Source organism: Osmerus mordax, chromosome 17, assembly GCF_038355195.1.
Source record: "Osmerus mordax isolate fOsmMor3 chromosome 17, fOsmMor3.pri, whole genome shotgun sequence".
Taxonomy (NCBI): Eukaryota; Metazoa; Chordata; class Actinopteri; order Osmeriformes; family Osmeridae; genus Osmerus; species Osmerus mordax.
In genome coordinates, this window is record NC_090066.1 from 9157750 (window position 1) to 9178579 (window position 20830).

Sequence of the window (20830 nt, forward strand, 5' to 3'; positions counted from 1 at the left end):
GCTGATAGATTTAACCCTACTTCACTCCCAAACAGGCAGAGAGTGTGAGTGTGTGAGAGAGAAAGTCGTTGAGAGGGGTAAATGAGTGAAAGGAAACAACTAACAGTCTTCCTAAGCAAGCTTGCTGAGGGGTGACACGGAAATGTTTTTACGAAGAAATAAATGAATAGGCTAAAACAAACCCAGGTAAAGTATGGTTCGCCGTTCCAGCTTCACCCTACTTTCCAGCTTTGTGTTTCTAGGCCAGGTATGAGGTGATGAAAACTAGACATCCTTCCCCTGTGGCAATTTGTGTGAATATGCCACGTTGTCCGTGTTAATGACACGGCACTGATCTAATATTCTCAGAACGGCCTTGAAGTCTAGGAAATGCATTGTGATTGAACATCAAAGCTTTCCAGGAATTGGTATAGGGTTGGAACATGACATATATTGTCAATCTACCAGCTGTATAACTCAAGATACACGGCAGGAGTACAAACTTAGTACAAAGTACAAAGTACTTCGTGAAGTTTCCAAACGTTTTATTGGAATCATCAAAGTGTCAAATTCTCAAAATATAGGCATCACTTAAGATAAAAAATATTAAAGAAAGATTAGTTAGTTCTCAGGTAAAGCAAGAACTGGGATCAATTTTTGAAGCCACAATGAAAGATTCAGGTGTGGTGTTTGAAAACATTACAAACGTACTGGGATTCCATGACTGACCACCTTAAAAGTGTTTGCCGTCAGAGACGTAGTGACAGCCAGACAGACAAAAAAAAACAAGGGGATTTTACCCAGCAGTACAGGTATGTTGGAATGCCAGAGAGAGAGAAAAAAAAAACTGAGACACCACACAAATAAACTCTCTCTCACACACATTTATTGAACATATCATGTACTCACTTTAAAAAAATTCACATTACAAATACGTGGTTTCCAAAAAAGCACCTTCCCTCCAGGCCTTCTCAGTCGGTAAAAACATAATAGCATCAGAAATTCACACATATTAACCTAGTGCAAATACCTGCATGGTCTGATTGTAATCTCCTTAGCCCTGCTGCCCCTGTCGGGAACTCTGTCACTGCAACAAGCAGGGTGGGGGCACCAAGACCTTACAGGCTCAGGGCAGGTTCGGATGGCTGCAGTCTAGAAAGGGGAAAATAGAACAGACCCAATTTCTCCATGGGTGGGGAGAGGGGGAAACGTGACCCTCTGGTATCTCTTACTTACAAGCAGGAGAAGGCCCCTAGTTATCCAGTGGTAGACCAGGCAAAGGTTGGAGGGTGAGGGTAGGGAAGGGGAACCCTATGACCTGCTGCACCTCACTGGAACACCTCCTCCAGGGCAGAGGGGTGGATGTCCGCTGCCCGAAGGCTCTGGAGCAGCCGGGCCACGGTGGCGCTCCGGCCCTGGGACTGTCTCCACTGGACCAGTCCCGACAGGACCTGCCCCTGCACGCTCAAGGGGTGGTCGGCACGGCAACGGTACAGGGCCCCTGCAGACAGGCCCAGGTCCAGGAGGACAGACTCCCACTGCGGACCAAGCCGAGACGCCAGGCGGGACAGCTGTCTGTCGGACGGAACGTTCCGGAGAACCTCCTCGGGTAAGGTCCAGTCAGCTGGAAGAGGAGGATGAAGGTGTCAAAAAGGAATACAAAACAAAAAAGACAGAGGAAGGGAGGGGGGAGGGACTGTTTCCAAACAGCATTCCATGCTGAGACATTGGTCCGTTTTGTGTAACATTGTGAAACTCTAGAATTTAGTGGTGACAAATTGAGACAAAAAAATAAGACAATAAAACACACTCCCAGTTGTTGTCAACAGAGTAGGATGTTGCAATCCCTCTGTGATGACGTCACAGTTTATTTACTTATAGGTCTATGTGATATTGAGAGGATCTGTGTGTGTGTCTGTGAGGGAGCGAAAACACACGTGAAAACACACGTGTGTGAGCGTCAAACAAAAGCTGAAGGTCCGCGAGTGACCCTGAAATCTGTCAATGAGTGTTATGGGTTTTCAGTGTTGTTTTTTGTTGTTGTTTTGTTTCTACCTTACAGTTCCCCACTTAGGCCTGGTTGTGTAACTGCAGCCGGCCAAGGACACTCCTCACCTCTGTTCCAGGAAGTCATCTATATAATAAAGCGCAAACCCCTTAGTTATATCACATCCCCTTAATCAAGCACGAGTCAGGAAGGGAGGGAGGGAAGCCTTTTTCTGCGAAAAATAAAAGTAGGCAAACGGACTTGAATGTACAATGCTTTCGAGTGCAAGTGTTGTATTTCAGTGCCAGACCCCGTAACGAGTCACCAGTGTGGCCTTCAGGAGGACTGGGTCAGGAGGAGAAGAGGTGACCGGGTTTGTGCTGCTGTGACATGCGGTGTTTGAAAATCTCTGGTGTTTGGGGACAGTCAGTAGTATGCTGTGTGTGTGTGTGTGTGTGTATAGTGGAGGGGTGATGGGGTGGGGGGACAAAGTCCGGCTCTGTGACTGTGTTCAGCTGGCGTGGAGGACCCAAGGGATCGTTGAGGTTGTTATGATCGGAGCGAATGGGGGAGGACAGGGGGTTTAGGTCATCATGGAGGCTGGGTGGGCAGAGGATGTGTGTGTGTGTGTGTGTGTGTGTGGGGGGGGGGGTTTACTAGCACTGACATTTCCTCTGGCCTAACACCACCCCCCCACAGAACTGGCACGCTTGCGAGTCAATCTGACAATTCACCCTGACAATAAATTTGGCTATGTCCGGTTTGCTGAAAATCTGTAGCCAAAGTCAATTGGTAAAAAAACATCCTAAAATGTACTCTGAATAAACACAATTGTGAAATGTTGTTTGAAGTGGAGTGGATTGAACAAGAGCAGTTTCAAAATCCCAATAAATGTGTTCATGTTCTCCGCTTAGAGTTGAATCCAGTTTCAAATCTCGGTAACACTTTATAATAAGTCAACGCTTTTTGGCATTTACAAAGTGTTAACTAATAGTTAGTTAATCCTTTATAAAACATTTTGAAACATTAACAATACATTATTAAATAGTTAATAAGCTTATTATTAAATGCTATGTTAATCATTAATAAACACTGTTAAACATTATGGATTTGATTCATAATTCAATTCATAAGGTGTTTGATAACTGCATTACCATACTTTATAGACAGCTTGTTAATATAGTTGCAAACCAGTAGTTTATAATCTGTTAATGGTACATGCGCTGGTATAGAAAGCATTAGCAAATGGTGAACAAACCATTTACATTACCTTTACAAAGCATGAGTAAATAACTAACAACATATTTAATTATGTCTTTAATTAATGTACGCCAAGTCGAATAGATGATGTACACTAATACTTAGCAGATGTCTTAACAACTATTTTATAAACACTAATGATGCAACTTGTGATTAGTAATGCAAGTTATAAAGCATTTACTAACTGTTAGTTAAGGCTTTTGTGTTATTTATTAAGGTGTTCTTGTCCATTCTCAAACCTCACATTCACAAAGGTATCATAACAACTATTTTATAAACACTTACTAATGATGCAACTTGTGATTAGTAATGCAAGTTATAAAGCATTTACTAACTGTTAGTTAAGGCTTTTGCGTGACCTAATCTAAAGTGTGAACTATCTATGCCTTATTAAACATTTATAAGTTATTTATTAAGGTATTCTTGTCCATTCTCGAACCTCACATTCACAAAGGCTGAACATACGTTTCTCAAAAGGAAACAGACACAACACAATGTGATACAAAAAATTACTATTTTATTGAAGTAATGACAGGCATGTGTCTTACTAACTACAGTACTTAGCTCTACTAGCCGAGAGTGACAGCGGTCGATACTTATAACCTCAGTTTGATATTTCTCGGCATGACCGAACGGTCGAGGTTAGTAAGTTGTTTATTATATGGCATTTTTAGCTCTTTTCATTTAAAACATGTCGTTTTGTTCAGCTCTACTCAAGTCTTCACACGGTGTGTTTCAGGTGTTAGCACCTACAGTACCTAGCAACCAATCTGAAATCTGAGCAACCAAACCTAGCAATCTGCCTAGCGCTTGTCGTTTATCTCTCTGTGTTCACACTTTTCTGCTCTTTTAGAAAGTTAAGAATTTCCTCGTCGGTGTTGATGTCTTCCTTGTCATCTGGATAGTAAAACTCCTCGATCTCGCTCATTGTGAAGATGACATCAACGGAGGGCAATAAGAATACGTATCAGACCGCAGGTCAATACGCGCATAGAATATAAAGACTTAATACGCGGCTGGCATGACTACCCATTAGCCAATCAGAACGCTCGTACTGTTGTTGCAATTGAACCAATATGCTGTTCTTATTGGTTCAGAAGACGTTCTCAAAAGAGTTGTTGATATGTTGCCTTGGAGATGTAGTGACGTCACCAGTACAAGTGCCGCTCATTGCTCTGACAAGATGGCGTCTGCTCCAGATTCGCCGTGTTTGATTTGGGATCTTCCCACATATTGTTGTAGTATATAAGAAACCAAATGTTTACTCTTCGACAGGTCAGCAAACGCTTTGTCGCCTCAATTTGTTAAAACGATTTGTTTGTTTGTAACCCTCGACCTACGGTCTCGGTTAACAAACGTTTTAACAAATCTCTGCTTTCAAAGGCGTTTGCAGACCTGTCGAGGAGTAGCTAAACATTTGCAGTTTATTACAGCCATTTTTTGAAAATAAAATACAGCTTTGGGTAACCAACTTTTATACCAATTCTACTGTATCGCTTCTTAATGGAAATAAAATACTATTTTATTACCCAGGTAAATAAATTAACAGCTATTTCTTCAACCAAAAAAAACCACAACATCTATAGGCCTATAGTCTTTCTATAAATGCTTAATAAGGCATAAATAGTTCACACTTTAGATTAGGTCACGCAACAGCCTTAACTAACAGTTAGTAAATGCTTTATAACTTGCATTACTAATCAGAAGTTGCATCATTAGTAAGTCTTTATAAAATAGTTGTTAAGATATCTGCAAAGCATAGTGTACATCCTGTATTCGACTTGGCATACATAATTTAAAGACATAAGTAAATATGTTGTTAGTTATTTACTCATGCTTTATAAAGGTAATGTAAATGGTTTGTTCACCATTTGCTAATGCTTTCTATACCAGCTCATGTACCATTAACACCTTTTAAACTACTGGTTTGCAACTATATTAACAAGCTGTCTATAAAGTATGATAATGCAGTTATCAAACACCTTATGAATTGTATTATGAATAAAATACATAATTTTTAACAGTGTTTATTAATGATCAACATAGTGTTTAATAATAAGCTTATTAACTATTTAATAATGTATTGTTAATGTTTCAAAATGTTTTATAAAGGATTAACTAACTATTAGTTAACACTTTGTAAATGCCAAAAAGCGTTGACTTATTATAAAGTGTTACCCAAATCTCTTAATACAATTATTGCCCCCTGACTCAATTGCACAATAAAAATTGTCAATGTTTAAATCGGCTTTGTGAATACTAAAGCATGTAAGACGTCAAAACAAGTAACCGTGGAAACGAACATAAGGTGAGGGATGTTATTGTCTAATTAAAAACATTGGCCTGGTATTTACTATTTAATCTCCACCTACCCTAACCCACTAATCCTTCTCTTAATACTCGACAATTCTCATAATTTCCCCAGCCTCCAAGGACCTTCCCTCTCCTGCTATTCTGATCCTTCAGACCAGAGCAGATTACAGGGTCAAAGCTGGATACAAAGGTCCAGGGTGTTTTAACTCGACTGTACCTCAAAATGTGTTTGTTGTTGTTGCGTTTTAACACCCTGGTGATGAAACAAACACACGCCATGTGAGGGAGAAGGCGTGCCTTTGACATGCATTGCTAAGTCAGTCGCATCCCATGCTGGATCTCTTCCACGAAGGCTTAAAGGGAAAATAAGAGAGAACCTTAATTATCGCCTAAAGACTTGGACACTGGGGCAAGAAGGTCATGTGAGGTCAAGGTCTGAGTTGAGATTGTCCCAAACAAACAAGCAGAATCTTGTCACAGGGAACTCCCACAGCAGCTTGGTCCTGGGATAGGATGTGTATTGTGTATCAGGAGGTTAGGTCTGAGTACAGCCGCCATTCTAAAGAACAGACCATTATTATTCTCTCTCATTACTGCCACTTCATTTATTACTTCATTTAAACTCTTCCTGGTACTGACAGGCATGCAACCAAGTACAGGAGTTTCGTTGTCACAAAAACTAACAGAGACCGAGGCAGAGGCCACAGAGTACTCTAGGACCATGCCAGAACCATGGAAATGTGTTTTCGATAACAAAATAAAAACATTTTGAACAGAAATCAGGAAATGGGTGTGGGCTGGGTCTGGTCTCTCTTAAAGAGGAATGGCTACATAAAAAATTGCTAGCTTTTAGATTTAGTAGAAGGATGCATATGTCTGACTTAGGCTACCATTGCATTCCATTGGAAATATTTGCATTAGGGTCAGTTAGCATTTGCTGCCTTGCTAGGGTACAAAACACCCCCACGCAAATGTAATATTCAAAGAGTTTACTTTAATTGTCTAGTCTTTGTACTGTATTACCGTTAAAATCCCCCGTTTAATTTATTGATTGATAATTTAAAAAAAAATCCATCCTAAGGGCAGTAAGATTCAAGCTAAAACAAGCACATCATATAATTTAACCCATATGCTTGGCAGGAAAGAATCAGTTTGTGTATTTAGAAAAACGGTTTGGTGTGGTAGTTCTGATGAGTTTTGGGGGATGGTTATGCTATGCTAACTCTAACTTTGATTTTCCAATGTGGCTGGAGGGGAGAAACATCTGCAGAAACGAACTACAAGTTGAAAAAAAAAAAAAGTATGTACCCAGCTATTGAGACTTTGACCTTTTGCAGCCATTTTAACAAGAAGACGCTCCTCCTGCCAAGATTCCTGGAAAGCACTAAACGGCGGTGAGAGCAAGGAGGGGGCCACCCTTGTCAACGGCCGCCAAGGAAAACAAGCGCAAAGTCCTGTCTGCTCCTGTATAAATTTATGACAGATAATTGGCAGGGCACACCTCCTCTCCTGGCTGTGGCAGCAGGGAAAGCCACAGCCCAGGGTCCAGTCAAGACGCAAGCTTTCAACTCTGCGATGATGAGAGACTTGGGTTCAGATACAGACGGCAATCTCATGCTCTCCTGACCCAGGTCTTCCACAGAGGAGATAAAGAGCCATCTTAAAAATATATGGCTGCTGATGATCATCAGGTCTATGTCACCATGGAAACAAGGGTTTTTTACATGAGAACCATGGTGTGTATGTTGAAAGCTAAACTTAGGCTAATCCGTATAGCCTGGCTGTATAGCACAGCCATTGCCATTGGCTTTGCTATAGCAAAGCCAAGAGGCCAGTGACCTTTGTGCTAAGGGCAGTAGGATTCAAGCTAATCACTTAACACACAGATGCTTGGTGGGAAAGAACTTATGGAGAAAAGAAAAAAAGAATGAAAGAGTGAGGTCCATCATTGTTGCCAAGACAACGTGTCCTCTTTTGCCATCATGGGATTATGAGGAATACAAGAAAGACACATACACACATAATAGAATTTGCCTAATTATTCTAAGATGTTTTATAAAAGGCTTTCCTTCACAGGCTAAATTATACTTTTAAGTGAATCAGTCTTTATCTCCAATCCAACATCCTTACTTCTAGGAAATTTGAATGAGCCTTTTCTTTGCTTCTTTTCTGCCAAAAATCTCTGGGGAAGGAGCCAGCAAATGGTTTTCATTAAATTTTTCCTAGAAAGGAGGATGTTGTGAGTACATGTCTGACCTCGGCGCCTGTGCTGGGAATGGATGCTAGTTTAATGGTAAGTGGGTCTGAAACACAGTCACAGTTGCTCTCTCTGTGTCTCTCTCTGTGTCTCTCTCTGTGTCTCTCTCTGTGTCTCTCTCTGTGTCTCTCTCTCTGTCTCTCTCTCTGTCTCTCTCTCTGTCTCTCACACACACGGTATATGTTGTGAGCTGTAACTCACAGTTTTCGTTCAGCTCCATTGTTTTGAAGAAAATGTGTTAAAGGGGTCATTGTATAGGGTATTTCACACTGTTCCTTAAAGGAGTCATTGACTGCAAAACCGAGTTTACCTTGTCATAGTTGAATAACGACAGTTCAGGGAGTCAGGTGGCTGAGCGGGCTCTGTGTACTTCCACGGGAATTACAAAGAAAGTTTGGAAGTTTAAAGGAAGGATTTAAACACAAGCCGCTGTTGCTGAAAAGAGGTGCTGTTCCGACCGACCGTATGCTCATCACAAACGCAAGCTGTAAGTATGACTTTGTCGCTAACAGTTATTAGCAAGGCTAACATCTCCTGTATCTAGCATAGGTAGAATGCTAAATACGTTTCAAATACACATCAACATACCTTACTTAGCAAATGACTCTAGCTAGACTAGCTGTTAGTTGTCATTAGAAGGGAAGCTTACAAAAAAAAAATGCCAGAAAACGAATAGCAGTTTAGCCCATTGCTAACGCCTGTCTAGATTATCTATTGTAAGAACTGGAGAGGCAGGTGCTCTTTACATGGCTACAGTCTAGGTGTTTTCGCAATCTACCTGTTCTTGCATTCCTTGCAAATCAGCGTTAATAAAAAGCAGATGCGATAGAGCTAGCTAGTGTAGCTAAATTGACATTTGCTCGTTGCTTTATCTGTGATTTAGAAGACTGTACTGTTCAAACTAGCTAAGAACATTAAATGTAGCGAACTAGCAAGCTTGTCTAAAGACACGTTAGTATGCTAGCGCAGCTAGCCTAGAATACTGTATTTATTAGATTAAACGCCGCACTCAAATAAACGCTGCACCAAAATTTAACATTGTGTAATAAACGCTGCAGCATTAAATCTAAGAAATACGGTATTTCATTTTCCTGATTGTGTTTCATTCAAGTAAATAACTAGTGTTGTCATATACATCTACAATTCGCAACGCATGTTTGGCTATGTTGCTTCTTTGCTCTGCAGCAAATATTTGGAGACCTTAAGGAACAATGTGAAATACCCTATAAAATCAGTCAGTTACCCCTTTAAGGTCTCCGAATACGGTATGTAACATTGGTTGGGCTGAAAATGGCCTGGGTGCTGTTCTATGTGCCCTGATGCACCCTGTGAAATAGCCCTAGTATAAAACTAGAGATTTGCTCCCTTTTATGGCATGCTCATGAATATATAGATGAGCTGCGCGATGATTGGTTGGTTTAGAACGAGTGAAGCTGCGGAGCAAAGAGCAACATAGCCAAACATGCATCGTGAATTGTAGATTTACATGACAACACAGGTTATTTATCAGAATGAAACAGTCAGGAAAATGAAATAACGTTCGCCCCATTGCCAATAAACTAAAACATCACACATTCTACCTATGCTTGAGATACAGGAGATGTTAGCATTGCTAATAACTGTTACCGACAAAAAACATAGCCAACTTAATAGCTTAGGGTTGTGATAAGCATGAACAGCACCTATCTTTAGCAACAGCAGCTTAGCAAATCCTGCTTTAAATTGTTCAAGGTTTTCAACTGTCTTTGGTGAAATGGTTTGAGCAAATGAATAATTGAGTGTTGAACTTCACAGGGATCTTCTTATAGACAAACATCAGCCATGCCCATCGAGTGTTTGGTTCCTTGGGAAGACTATGAAAAGTGTCAGCATTCCCTGTACAGTACACTGCATTTACGATTGTGGTTCATTTTCAATATCCTTCAAAAATCTCCAAACTTTCTTTTTTGTAATTCCTGTGGAAGTACACAGAGCAGCGTGCAGCTAAACTAGTGTCTGAGATCTAAATTTTGGGGCGTGACTAGAGCCAAAAAAGGTGGAGCCACCGAACTGAGTCAGTTCAGTGGCTTTTTATAAACTGACCGTTTTACAGCTTCATTTTTTAATTGCAAGATTTGCATTGGAAAGAGGTGTCAATGGACTTTGAGGTTCACTGTATGTCCATTTTACCCACTGAACTGTCGTTATTCAACTTTGACATGGTAAACTCGGTTTTGCAGTTAATGACCCCTTTAAACATATTAACTTAAATACCCAGGCTGATTAGACTGTCAGGCAATGCCCTGTTGCATGCAGACGAATACATTGGCTAAAGAATATAAGCCTCACTTGTTAAACTTATCTCATGTGCATTTGTGTCCAGATCTTGGAGTAGTTTGTCTTTAATCCAGATGAACTCCTCCTCCAGAGACTGCAAAAAAGTGTCAAAAGCTCGCGGGCCTCGGGTGGGGAGGATATCCAGCAGTCTCAGTGTCTTCTTCTTGTTTGTTATTTGGGCCTGTATCTCTTCTACGTGATTTTCTGTTAAAATATTTTCTTGATAAAGAAAATGGATGATAGTGTCGCCAATTAAAAGTTGATTCGACAAGTCTAGGCGATGTTTTCTCAGCACTTCTTTATGTGTCTGGTCCATGTTCATGAAGCGAGACCTCGAAATACTGATAGTGTAGGATATCGAAAGAACAGCTTACTTGACTTTTCAATAGCCTTTTATTTTTGTTCTTGACTTTAGGACGTGGACTATTAGCCAAACCATTACACAATATGGCGTGTGTAAGCTGTCAGCTATCATTCTTCGGTACTCGTTCAAGTAGTAGACTAGTAAAGTCGCTGGGAATCTTTCTTGAATTTGTTTGCCGACAGTAACCTACGATCGTATTTACATTTCGTAAAGGGTCTGCTCAAGTAATGTCCGTCGAGAAACGTGACTCCCCGGAACCATTATTGGCTGAATTTATAATAGTATTTTAAAGGTCGTCACGAAAAGTTTACATGCATATATTAATGCAAATGATTGGAAAGATATTGAAGGAAACGAGTGGGACAGCAAATTGGCAATACAGTTGCAAATTGAGCTTTTAACACACAAAACATCCTGTCTGCGAAAACTATTTTTCTTCGACATCAACCAAAAGTTGTCGATTTTAACTTTAGTTTTTCATTGTTGTATTTACAGACAATATAATTTGTTTGGTTTCTATAGATAAAACTGAACGGTAGGCTCGCAGAAAACTGTTAAATTGGAGTTGGAAAAAAGTTGACCTGCATGTGATAAGCTTAAAGTTGGAGAACAGTCTAGCGAAATTAAAGTGAGAGTTAACCCAGACCTGTATGCTATCTGATCTACTACTTTGTGTGTCCCATTAGCTCAATACACAGGAAAATATTATGTAAAGCCGATAGGTCTACCTAAACCTCATACATCTTTGCTCCAATACGATAGCATTAAAAGCTATGGCTAAAAGTTTGTAAGCTACTTTAACATGAAAGTTTATTGATAGTTGATCCCCACGCTGAAACAAAGCCAAAGGATGCCTAGGGTCACTCTTACATAGGCATCATCCCACAATATTCAGAGTGTCTGAAAGATTAGATAAAATCACGATAACTCTGACTGGCTCAACCGTCCTTTTGTCCAGGATGGCAGTTATCAGGGAAGTTGTTTTCATGAAAGCCTACAGTGTTAGGATACTGTATTTGACTCTCAAATGGGAATGAGGGGAAAGTAAACCAGTTGGACAGGACACAGGAAAGGTTGGAAATTATTGGCAAACACCCCACGGTACCCTAAAGCCTCTTACAATACAACACAGACATACACTTTACTGTGGAAGTATGTGATGATATAACTTTTGCACTCAACACTGATATCCATTAGCAAAAGTAATCAGTCCAGACGTACACTATATTGCCAAAAGTATTCACTCAGCTATCCAAATCATTGAATTCAGGTGCACAAAGCCAGGGCCATAAAGACATGGATGAGTGAGGTTGGTGTGGAAGAACTGGCCTGCACAGAGTCCTGACCTCAACCCAATAGAACACCTTTGGGATGAATTAGAGCGGAGACTGCGAGCCAGGCCTTCTCGTCACACATCTGTCTGACCTCACAAATGCACTTCTGGAAGAATGGTCAAATATTCCCATAAACACACTCCTAAACCTTGTGGAAAGCCTTCCTAGAAGAGTTGAAGCTGTTATAGCTGCAAAGGGTGGGCCGACATCATATGAAATCCTATGGTTTAAGAATGGGATGTCACTCACATTCATATGCATGTGAAGGCAGACGAGTGAATACTTGTGGCAATATAGTGTATCTTGGTGCCAGTAATTGTTAAATAGATAACCTTACTGAAATAACATATACAAGCTTGTAATGGCTTTGAAAGAGCTTAAACTCAACAAGCAAATGTTACCTCAATGTTACTTCTCTACAGACAGTATCAGATTACTGTCTAGCAGCTTTCACAAAGCACCGCATGCTTCACCCTGTGATATATGGCATAGCTATCAGCCCAATGCATCATAAAGCATAATAGTGTAGTGAAATGCATTGTTTCTTGATTTTGAAGCCTGCTTGGCCTGATTAGGAAGAGATTATGGATCAGTTTTAGAAAAAGACTGGATACTAGATCAGCTTTCTTAACCCAAGACATGTAGATAATAAAAATCCCTATGTAGTAGAATGTTCACTGGACAGAAATGACTTGTAGTTGTCTACTTTAGTTAATTGTGTCCTAATATGTGAAAAAGGGTGATATTTCATACATATACTTTTAATTATGACATCAGACATTGTGTCCCAACTCGATTTCTATATAGCAATTTAAGATAGCTAGCATTCCTATGTTTGACAGCCAATATTAGAATGTTGTCATTTTCAGTGTCTGCATGTGGACATCGATCTCTATTGACTGATGACCGTGGTGATTCTCCTAGTAAAGTCTAGAATGTTTGGTATCACTGTGTTGTTCAAACTTCCTGGTATCAACTCCTGTTGTTCTATCTCCACCAGAGCATGGGTCTGTAGAGCAGCCATACAGTCACAAGGAAATATATTCAGCAGTCAAGACAGTAAAGTAAAGGAGTTGGCTATGGGCAGTAGACCTCCTCAACAAAGCAGTTGATTCAGGTGCAAACAAGCTTTACATACCCTATTTGTTCGAATCGTAAATGGTTTGGTGATTTAGCGTGTCATGTACGTATCAATCTAACTGAAGTATAGACCACGTACAATGACGATGAGAAGTACCACATCAACACGTGACTGGGCAGCTGTATTGTTTGGAAATTAAAACAGCCTTTCGGAAGCCCATCCAAAACAGGTTCTTATCAAAACCTATAATTAGCGGAAGTGGGATTCTCAGAAGAAGAGCCTGTAAACAGAGAGCTGCAGTAAAGCATCACTGTAGCCCGCATGTCCATTCTGAGGCCTGGCCAGAACAGTCTGTTGGAATGGTATGTGAAAAACGGTCCCCATCAACATGACCTAGGGGCTGGGATCCATTCTCTACTGTTTTATATAATTCCACTGTAATGTGTATTGCACAAATCCACTCCAATATAAGACGGACTGTTTCCGTCTTGGTACTGCTTTACCATACTCTTTGGCAAGTAGAACAGAGAGATTTTGAGTACAGTCTGATCCAAACTAATAGGATTTATTTTGTAACTTTTTTCACCCGCAGAGTAAAAATACACTTGTGATTAAGCACCATCTGAAGGATTTAATAGCACAATAAGTTGGATTTGATACTGTTAGCACACACTGGGGCTTACTGGCAGCATGTATAAGTGAGAAACAATTTGCAGCAGGGACAACAAAGAATTATATTCAATTAATCACCTGCCTGAGTAAATAGGAGACTGGACAATTAGGGTCTTTCATGCTTTTGAATATGTTGTTTTTGGAAGAGAACACCATAGGATACAATCATAAAATCATCATTAAAATACCCTCATTCAACTAGGCTTAAATTAAATTCATAAATCCCAAATGTGGCCTGTTTCATCACAGCCATAGGGCAGCTGGCGAGGCCAAGTTTGACAAACCAAGTGTAAAAAATAAGTCTAGGTAGGCTATACTGTACTGTACATGCATGTTCTGTTGATCAAAGAATCTATTATTTATTTTTTCATCTTTTGGCAAGTGTGACAGAAAAATCTATACATTGCTTGCACTTTCTCATCACCATGAATGGGGAAAAATAAAACCTTTTTTCTATGATTAAAATACAAAAGAAATAACATAATATAGATTTTGAAAAAAATTCACAACCAATGTAGACAGACACACCGTCAGTCAGCCAGACACCCATGTCTCAGACATTAAAAGGCAGAGTCTGTATGACTGAAGCAACAACTAAAGAAACTCAACACAGGTTTCCGAGTGAAACACTGCAGGGAAAACATCTCGGCTTAAAAACATTTGCTCCCCTTTCGGAGATGACAAACACGACCCCTGACCCCGAACCCTCGTACGACATCGAGTCACAACCCGGAGCCCCAGCTCTTACACCCTTATCTACTTCCCCTCTCTTATATCTGTAGCAAACAAGAGGTAGGATATAACATGAGAGAACACCTAAAACAGCATTACTGACCACCCCCCCCCCTGCTTGTACTGTGCATTCTACCACAAGATCCATTTAGACCTAGGCTGAATCTCAGGATTGGGGCTGGAGATTGGAGTTAAGTCCTTTGGGTACCATGCATGCCACGTTGCTGAACTGCACTCTGGTCCACTCAGTTGGTTGAGTGTAGTCGGTAGACTGGTCCTATCTTTAGCAGTCTTATACATTGTAAGAGTAGTCTGTCAGGTAGTCCTTGAGCCTGTTGGGCAACGGCAGCCCCTGCACTTGCCTGGTGGCCTTGTTGATGGCGACCCTACAGAGGTGCTGTAGCGAGGGTGTGGCGGTGTACACCGGCTTGGTAAGGAGCAGCTGGACTGTGCCGTTGACTGGTGCCAGGGGCTGCGACAAGCCCTTGTTGCTAGTCCTGGACAAGTGTACATAGTGCTCCACTAGATGGACAACGCTGTCAAACTGCTTGAGCTTTGGTTTAATCAGAACCACAGAGTCCAGTTTGAACTTGCCCTCCTTGAACACAATGCGCAGGTTGGTGGGTCCGGCGGAGGTCATGGCTGAGATGGTGAACAGGTAGTCCCTCTGGGAGCTGTCCCGCACCAGGAACGTGCCCTCAGGAGCGTCCTGGAGGATCTCTTTGGCTTCGTTGGCGGTTAAGCTGCCCCAGTACCAGCCTGTATAAGGCAAACACACACACACACACACTGTATCAGCCTCATTTACTAGCCACATTTGCTGGTTTGAAGTCCCCACACATGATTTCCATTAATCAAAGGAGGTTATTTATGCAGCCTTTTATTTATGAAACCAGCATTCCCTTTGCGTACATATATTTTGGAACGCAAGCCAGCAAAACAATGAATGGTAAATTGAAATGTGTGAGAGCGCTGGCTGCAGTTCTACTGCAGCAGCTGTGGTCTGGTCCTCTTTCTCCCTTCTCCCTCATACTGGCCCCCTCACACCCTCACCCCAAAATGGACGACGCTCAGACGTCTCCACCTTTAACAGGAGAGCAAAAGTAAATCCTAACCCTATATAGATGTAGTGGGATGTAGTGGGACTCATTTCGAAGGACACAAACTTTTAGAGTATTGTCAATGAGAATGTAGGAAATACACCAATGCCATGTAATTAGTGAAGATGACAGTCAGATCTTTAGAAACTAATTAAGACACATTTTGCAACATAAGTTGTTAGCTGAATTAGTGCTTCTGATATCCTAATTCGGTCACCTTAAATTCCGCATGCAAATTCTACACCTCCACATACATAGGGTCTGATTCTGCATACTGACATTCAGCTTCAGAATATAAAGAAGCTTACATTCATTCGCACTGTTACTGAGAAACACATTTCACCTCTGGTATAAAATGTCATGTAATTTGTCAAATTGATGGAATTAAAAAAATCTGAGATGCTCAACGCATGCCGAAAAATATGCACGTAGCCTATATGATTCATATGAATCTTCAATCAATTTAGGCTCAACAGCCCGCGTACAACAATTCAATAGTCAACATGGTATGCTATATTGCACGCATTATTCAAATTCTCAGTCTCAAACTTACAACACCGTTGGTTAAGCACTACTTTTTTAATACTTTAACTTTCTTCTCCATCATTCATTTAATTTGATGCATGGCAACTTTTATATCTCATTAGACGACCATTCTTGTGTCAGTTTACGTAGGCCTACAGCCTTTTCTGTGTCACAGTCTATCACGTGCTGTGAAAGTGAAACTAATAAGTTAACAATAAATAACATCCATACCTGTGTTTCTAAGATCTTTCATAGCTGAAGCAATTCGACTCTCGTCAGATTCTACAACTCCAGACTCGTTGTCGGATCGTCTCTCATTTTCGAGGGTTTCCGTTGATTCTGATGACTGGCAGGTCATTGGAGAACCGCCTAGCTTAACGCCAAAGACATCCGACAAAGGTTGATTAAAGTCCTCGAAGGACAGACACAGCTGCTCCAGTTTTTCACTGCAATGGCCAGTTTCGGCCCCCTTCACATTAAGTAACTGATTGACCTGTAATATAAAAATATAAAAAATATAAAAAAACAATAGGCTATATTTGTAATAGCCTATGTTTTTCGCTATCATGTTTGACACTTGCATTGACATGTATAGTAACCGATTAATAGGATACACAGATGACGTAAACACATGTAGGCTAATTATGGAAGCTTATTTGACTCTTTATTCAAATGGTAATGCATTTTTCAAATGGTAATTCAATGTACAAAGTGGCAATGCAATCCGCAATTCAAATGGATAAATATTTGTCAAATGGCAATTTGGTGTGCAAATGATGATGCAATCCTCAATTCAGTTTGAATTATATAGATTTTTTTTTTTATGAAAGCCTAATACATTGCATTTCATAATGGCAAGTTTTTGGCAGCAAGACAGCGCCCCCAGTCTATTGCATTAACATAGGCTATATATTTTTTTTGTCACCACGCTCTTTTTGGTGCAAAATTCAAACATAAATGCAATCTCTTAGTGACTCGTCAAGGTGTGTCTTCAGTTCAGTAACTTGGATAACATTGAACAGTTGGCTGGATCTAATTTTAATATATTTATATAAACTTTTATTTCCCCTTGCGTTAATTTTGGTTAATTTAATTTATACATGTATACTCTTCATTTTAAGTTTGTTTATTTTACTCTGTTTCTTGTAAATTCAATTGTAGCTATTTGAAATTGTTGAAATTGCTAATAAAAATAAATAAATAAAACATTGAACAGTTGGCATTTCACCTCGGCCATGCCGATTTTGTTGATAAGTGTGTTCGGCTGCGGCTGGCTGCACCGATTTGCGAGAGTTGGCGCTTGCAGTCGGGGGAGGAGTTAAAAAAGGAGCCGTCAAGTCGGACGTTTTCTGTTTTCCCGTGCTGCGTTTATGTCAATCATATGAGTTTATATCAAATGTCTTACTTATATAAGGTATTTAAATGATTTTAAATGTGTGCTTGGAATCAATCAATCACGTTAATTAGACTAATGTGTTTTTGTATTGATATAAGTATTGTTATGTATTGTTTTTTTAGGGTGACATTTTTTAGGATGACATTTTAACAGTCTGTCAAGGGTCTACAGATGAAAAATAGCTAATACTGGTACATTTACAGTCATGTTTATTAATGTGCACTGCCCCTGTAATAAAATAGAATTCAAATTTCATCATGGCCGATCAAGCGCCGTTTGCTCACGTTATCGCTGACGAACTGCATGGTCGCAAATTGTTTTCACACAGTGGCGGTTCTAGACCAATTTTACTGGGGGGGGGGGGGGGGGGGGGGGTTAGTATTTAATGGAAACAAATTATATTTAAACATGAAATACTTTAATTTTGCTTTACATTAAAATCATACAAACGGCTCTGGCTCTCCCTCTTCCAGCTCCTCAGCTCTCTCAATACCTTGATATGTTTCTCTCATTTTTTTATTTACTGGGGCAAAAAGGCTGCAATGTCCCTCCCTCGTTTCATGATGACTACTAGAAGAAGAAAAACAACGTAAAATAAATAAATATATATTTATACAAATATATATAAAAATGCCAGGGACATTTTCACAGGGGCATGTTTTCACATTAGAACTTGCACGAACCAGTGCACTGAAATTGGTCATTTTATGTCTTGAGCTATGTTAAACTCTCTAAATCTGCAGATTGATAATACTAAATAAACTTCCGTTAGTGAAGAGGCGGACTAAAACACTCCCTTAAACAATAGTATTGCAGTATGTCAATAAAGTAAAATATTAAATTCAATTGTAGCCTACTGTTGGGTCCGGATTTGAGCATTAACGAAATTGAAAGTGTCAGAATAAACACAAAAAACACGTCAAAGTCCTAACGGAAGACCTGCCTTGACGAGTCACTGACAGATTGCATTACCATTTGAATTTGCACCAAAAAGAGCGTGGTGAGAAGTAAATGATAATGCAATAGACTAGGGGCGCTGTTTCGCTGCCCCACATTGAATTGCCTTTTGACAAATGCTTTGTTATTTAAATAAAGAGTCGAAAAAACCTTGTCAATATGAAATGCAATGTAATAAGCATTCATTCAACAACAAAATTAAAATATTCAAACAGAATTGAGCATTGCATTGTCATTTTCATATTGAAATGCCATTTCACAACTGCTTTTTCATTTGAATTGCAGATTGCATTGCCACTTTGCACATTGAATTACTATTTGAAAAACGCCGTGCCATTTGAATATAGTCTAATAAAGAGTTTAATAAAGAGTCTAATAAACTTCCATAGGTTAACATGCACTATATGTAACTGTTTTGATCGTTAACTAGGGCAAGGATGTGAGCGCAAAACTCGAGCGCACCGGAGCGGTGCGTATGCCGTTCTGTATGCATAGTAAGACGCCATTACACAAGAATGGTATAGCCTATATATTCTTGCATATTGAACACGATGGCAAAATATAGTTTGTACGTTTATCAACAAAAAAAAAAATCTACACATAATCTAAAAATACCATGACATTAGTATTCATTTTGTGCTATCCGACAATAGATCTTAACGTTCTCAATTTGGGACTTAGTTGTATCATAGAATACAGAATAGACGGCTTTTTGCACGGCTAAAAATGACAGCTACCATAATAACCACGTGTCTACCTAGTTGGATTCTCATTGTCACACAGCTACAAATTGTATCCAATAAATAGGCTACTCAATCTTTTAAAAATAAATTGTAGAGTCAAAAGTAAATAGTATTTCTTACCCCGTAAATGGACCGACGGCCAAGCAACTGCTCCGGTTTGCGCTTATCTGACACCGATTTCAATGCAAACTAGCTTAAATTAACCCTTTCGTAAAACCACCAAACGAGTGATGGCACAGACATAATAACAACTTTCCCAGCAACAGCTATAACACTCGCTAGACTGGCTAGATGCATCAACGCGAGTTAGACAGTGCTTTCCTACGGCTCGTAAACTAATCCACAGGGTAAACAGCGTCCTTGAGCTGACATGTGCAATAGTTAGCTGAACGTCAGCTAGCTAATTAGATGGACTCCTTCCAAAGACACGTTCGTTTGTTGTAGTGTGCAAGACGATAACAAAATCAGTGGTATACAAATCTATTTAATTCCGATAGATATCTACATACTTTGGCGTCATTAGAAATGCCTAGCTGGTTATAAACTAGCCAAGGCAAAACAACATTGACATACTAAGACCACGATCCATGAAAGTCACATATCACTGAGTAGCCTAACATCACACAACCTGTTAAAAGTCCGATGACGATTTGTTTTTCTTGGAGACTTGTATACACTGATTTTGTATGTGTTGCTGTTAGCCCCATATACTTCACTATCAATACTTCACTATCAATGGCATAAACACACAAGTCTCAACACAAAAGGCCGATTTCCAAGAACTTTCCAGGAATTGTATCACGTGGTGTGGAAGCCATTTAAGGTGGCACTAACTAGATGAGACATAGGTCTATTCCGCTTTCCGTCTCTCCCTCCCCTGTCACACACACTCGGGTGCAGTGTTTCCTCTTTGTGTGTTATAAATGATATAATAGCCTACTTGTGATAAGCACACACAAAGCTGATGGAATTATGTTAGCCTACTGTAAATGTAGGCTCTTTGTTATTTTATAGCTGCGATGAGCATTCAATAGGCCTATACTTTGGTGTTAACAAAATCCACATCTATTAAAACAAAGAGCGATATCAATTTTAAAGGCAGTTTAGTTAGACCCAAATAATGTTCATTAGACTTACAATGCGTTTGCCATAAAGGATGATGGAAATCATCATGTATCAGAAGCAACCCAGTGATATATTGTCTATTCCAACGATTAAACTTCCATGCAATATAATTTGGATGTGAAGATACAAACCTGGCCTATTATTAGCCTACATCAAATAAATAATCATTTTATTATCATTAGGATACTATGGACGCTTCATCGGTATTCTAGGCTCATTGAGAAATTGTTCTAGAATTGCCTGTTGCCTACCTTTTTTAGACTGCTCAGTTCTCGACTCATGTGGGCATGGTCGGACTGGCCGTCGGGAAAGTCGGGAGATTTCCCGAACGGCCGGTCAAACGTCCGCGGCATAATGCAAAAAAATATATATAGCCTAATAATAATACACGGACGTGGGCCGGTCTGCGTTTCAAAGTCCCGGGCCGTTTCTCAGTCCCACTGCAGTCCAGACCTACATGTGGGTATGTTAAGGTCTTGACATTAATAACAGGTCATGCGCTGTATAAATACACACCTACGTTATGTAATTCGTTTAATCAGCTTTTAATACAATCTATTTTGGGAGCAACGGGCCTTTGTTCAGAACACCCAATTACAGTAGGCTATTGAATTTGAGACTGGCTTCTGAATACCTTGATTAAAGACGATTTCGGCCGTTAGATAATCTAAACTAGTGAAGCAAAACAC

General features: G+C 40.0%; 2 protein-coding genes across 6 annotated transcripts; both read right to left on the bottom strand.

Moving 5' to 3' along the window:
- Positions 1–853: 853 nt before the first annotated feature.
- Positions 854–10643, bottom strand: cradd (CASP2 and RIPK1 domain containing adaptor with death domain). Of its 2 annotated transcripts, XR_010878806.1 has the most exons (3): positions 10125–10643; positions 1216–1603; positions 854–1131 (listed from the first exon to the last, which is right to left on the bottom strand). XR_010878806.1 is itself a non-coding variant. In XM_067254293.1 (2 exons), the coding sequence occupies exons 1-2, from the start codon at positions 10432–10434 to the stop codon at positions 1308–1310; spliced, it is 606 nt and encodes a 201-aa protein (XP_067110394.1). In that variant the 5' UTR covers positions 10435–10643; the 3' UTR covers positions 854–1307. The 2 variants fall into 2 exon arrangements, 1 of the variants encoding a protein (XP_067110394.1); XM_067254293.1 differs by having other exon boundaries at positions 854–1603.
- Positions 10644–13502: 2859 nt separating this feature from the next.
- socs2 (suppressor of cytokine signaling 2) lies at positions 13503–20443 on the bottom strand. 4 transcript variants are annotated; one of them, XM_067254289.1, is made up of 3 exons: positions 20393–20443; positions 16152–16413; positions 13503–15054 (listed from the first exon to the last, which is right to left on the bottom strand). In XM_067254289.1, the coding sequence occupies exons 1-3, from the start codon at positions 20420–20422 to the stop codon at positions 14588–14590; spliced, it is 759 nt and encodes a 252-aa protein (XP_067110390.1). In that variant the 5' UTR covers positions 20423–20443; the 3' UTR covers positions 13503–14587. The 4 variants fall into 4 exon arrangements, with proteins under 4 accessions (XP_067110390.1, XP_067110393.1, XP_067110391.1 ...); XM_067254292.1 differs by lacking the exon at positions 20393–20443 and adding an exon at positions 19137–19750 and having other exon boundaries at positions 16152–16293; XM_067254290.1 differs by lacking the exon at positions 20393–20443 and adding an exon at positions 19137–19750.
- Positions 20444–20830: the final 387 nt, after the last annotated feature.

Coding starts and splice junctions, on each gene's coding strand:
- cradd (XM_067254293.1), bottom strand. CDS start 10,434: ATGAACATGGACCAGACACATAAAGAAGTGCTGAGAAAACATCGCCTA. Junction 1,604..10,124: donor ACATGAGATAAGTTTAACAA/GTGAGGCTTATA, acceptor CTCCTCTTCCAG/CTGACTGGACCTTACCCGAG.
- socs2 (XM_067254289.1), bottom strand. CDS start 20,422: ATGAGTCGAGAACTGAGCAGTCTAAAAAAG. Junction 16,414..20,392: donor AACTGAGCAGTCTAAAAAAG/GTAGGCAACAGG, acceptor TTTATATTACAG/GTCAATCAGTTACTTAATGT. Junction 15,055..16,151: donor GAAAGATCTTAGAAACACAG/GTATGGATGTTA, acceptor TGCCTTATACAG/GCTGGTACTGGGGCAGCTTA.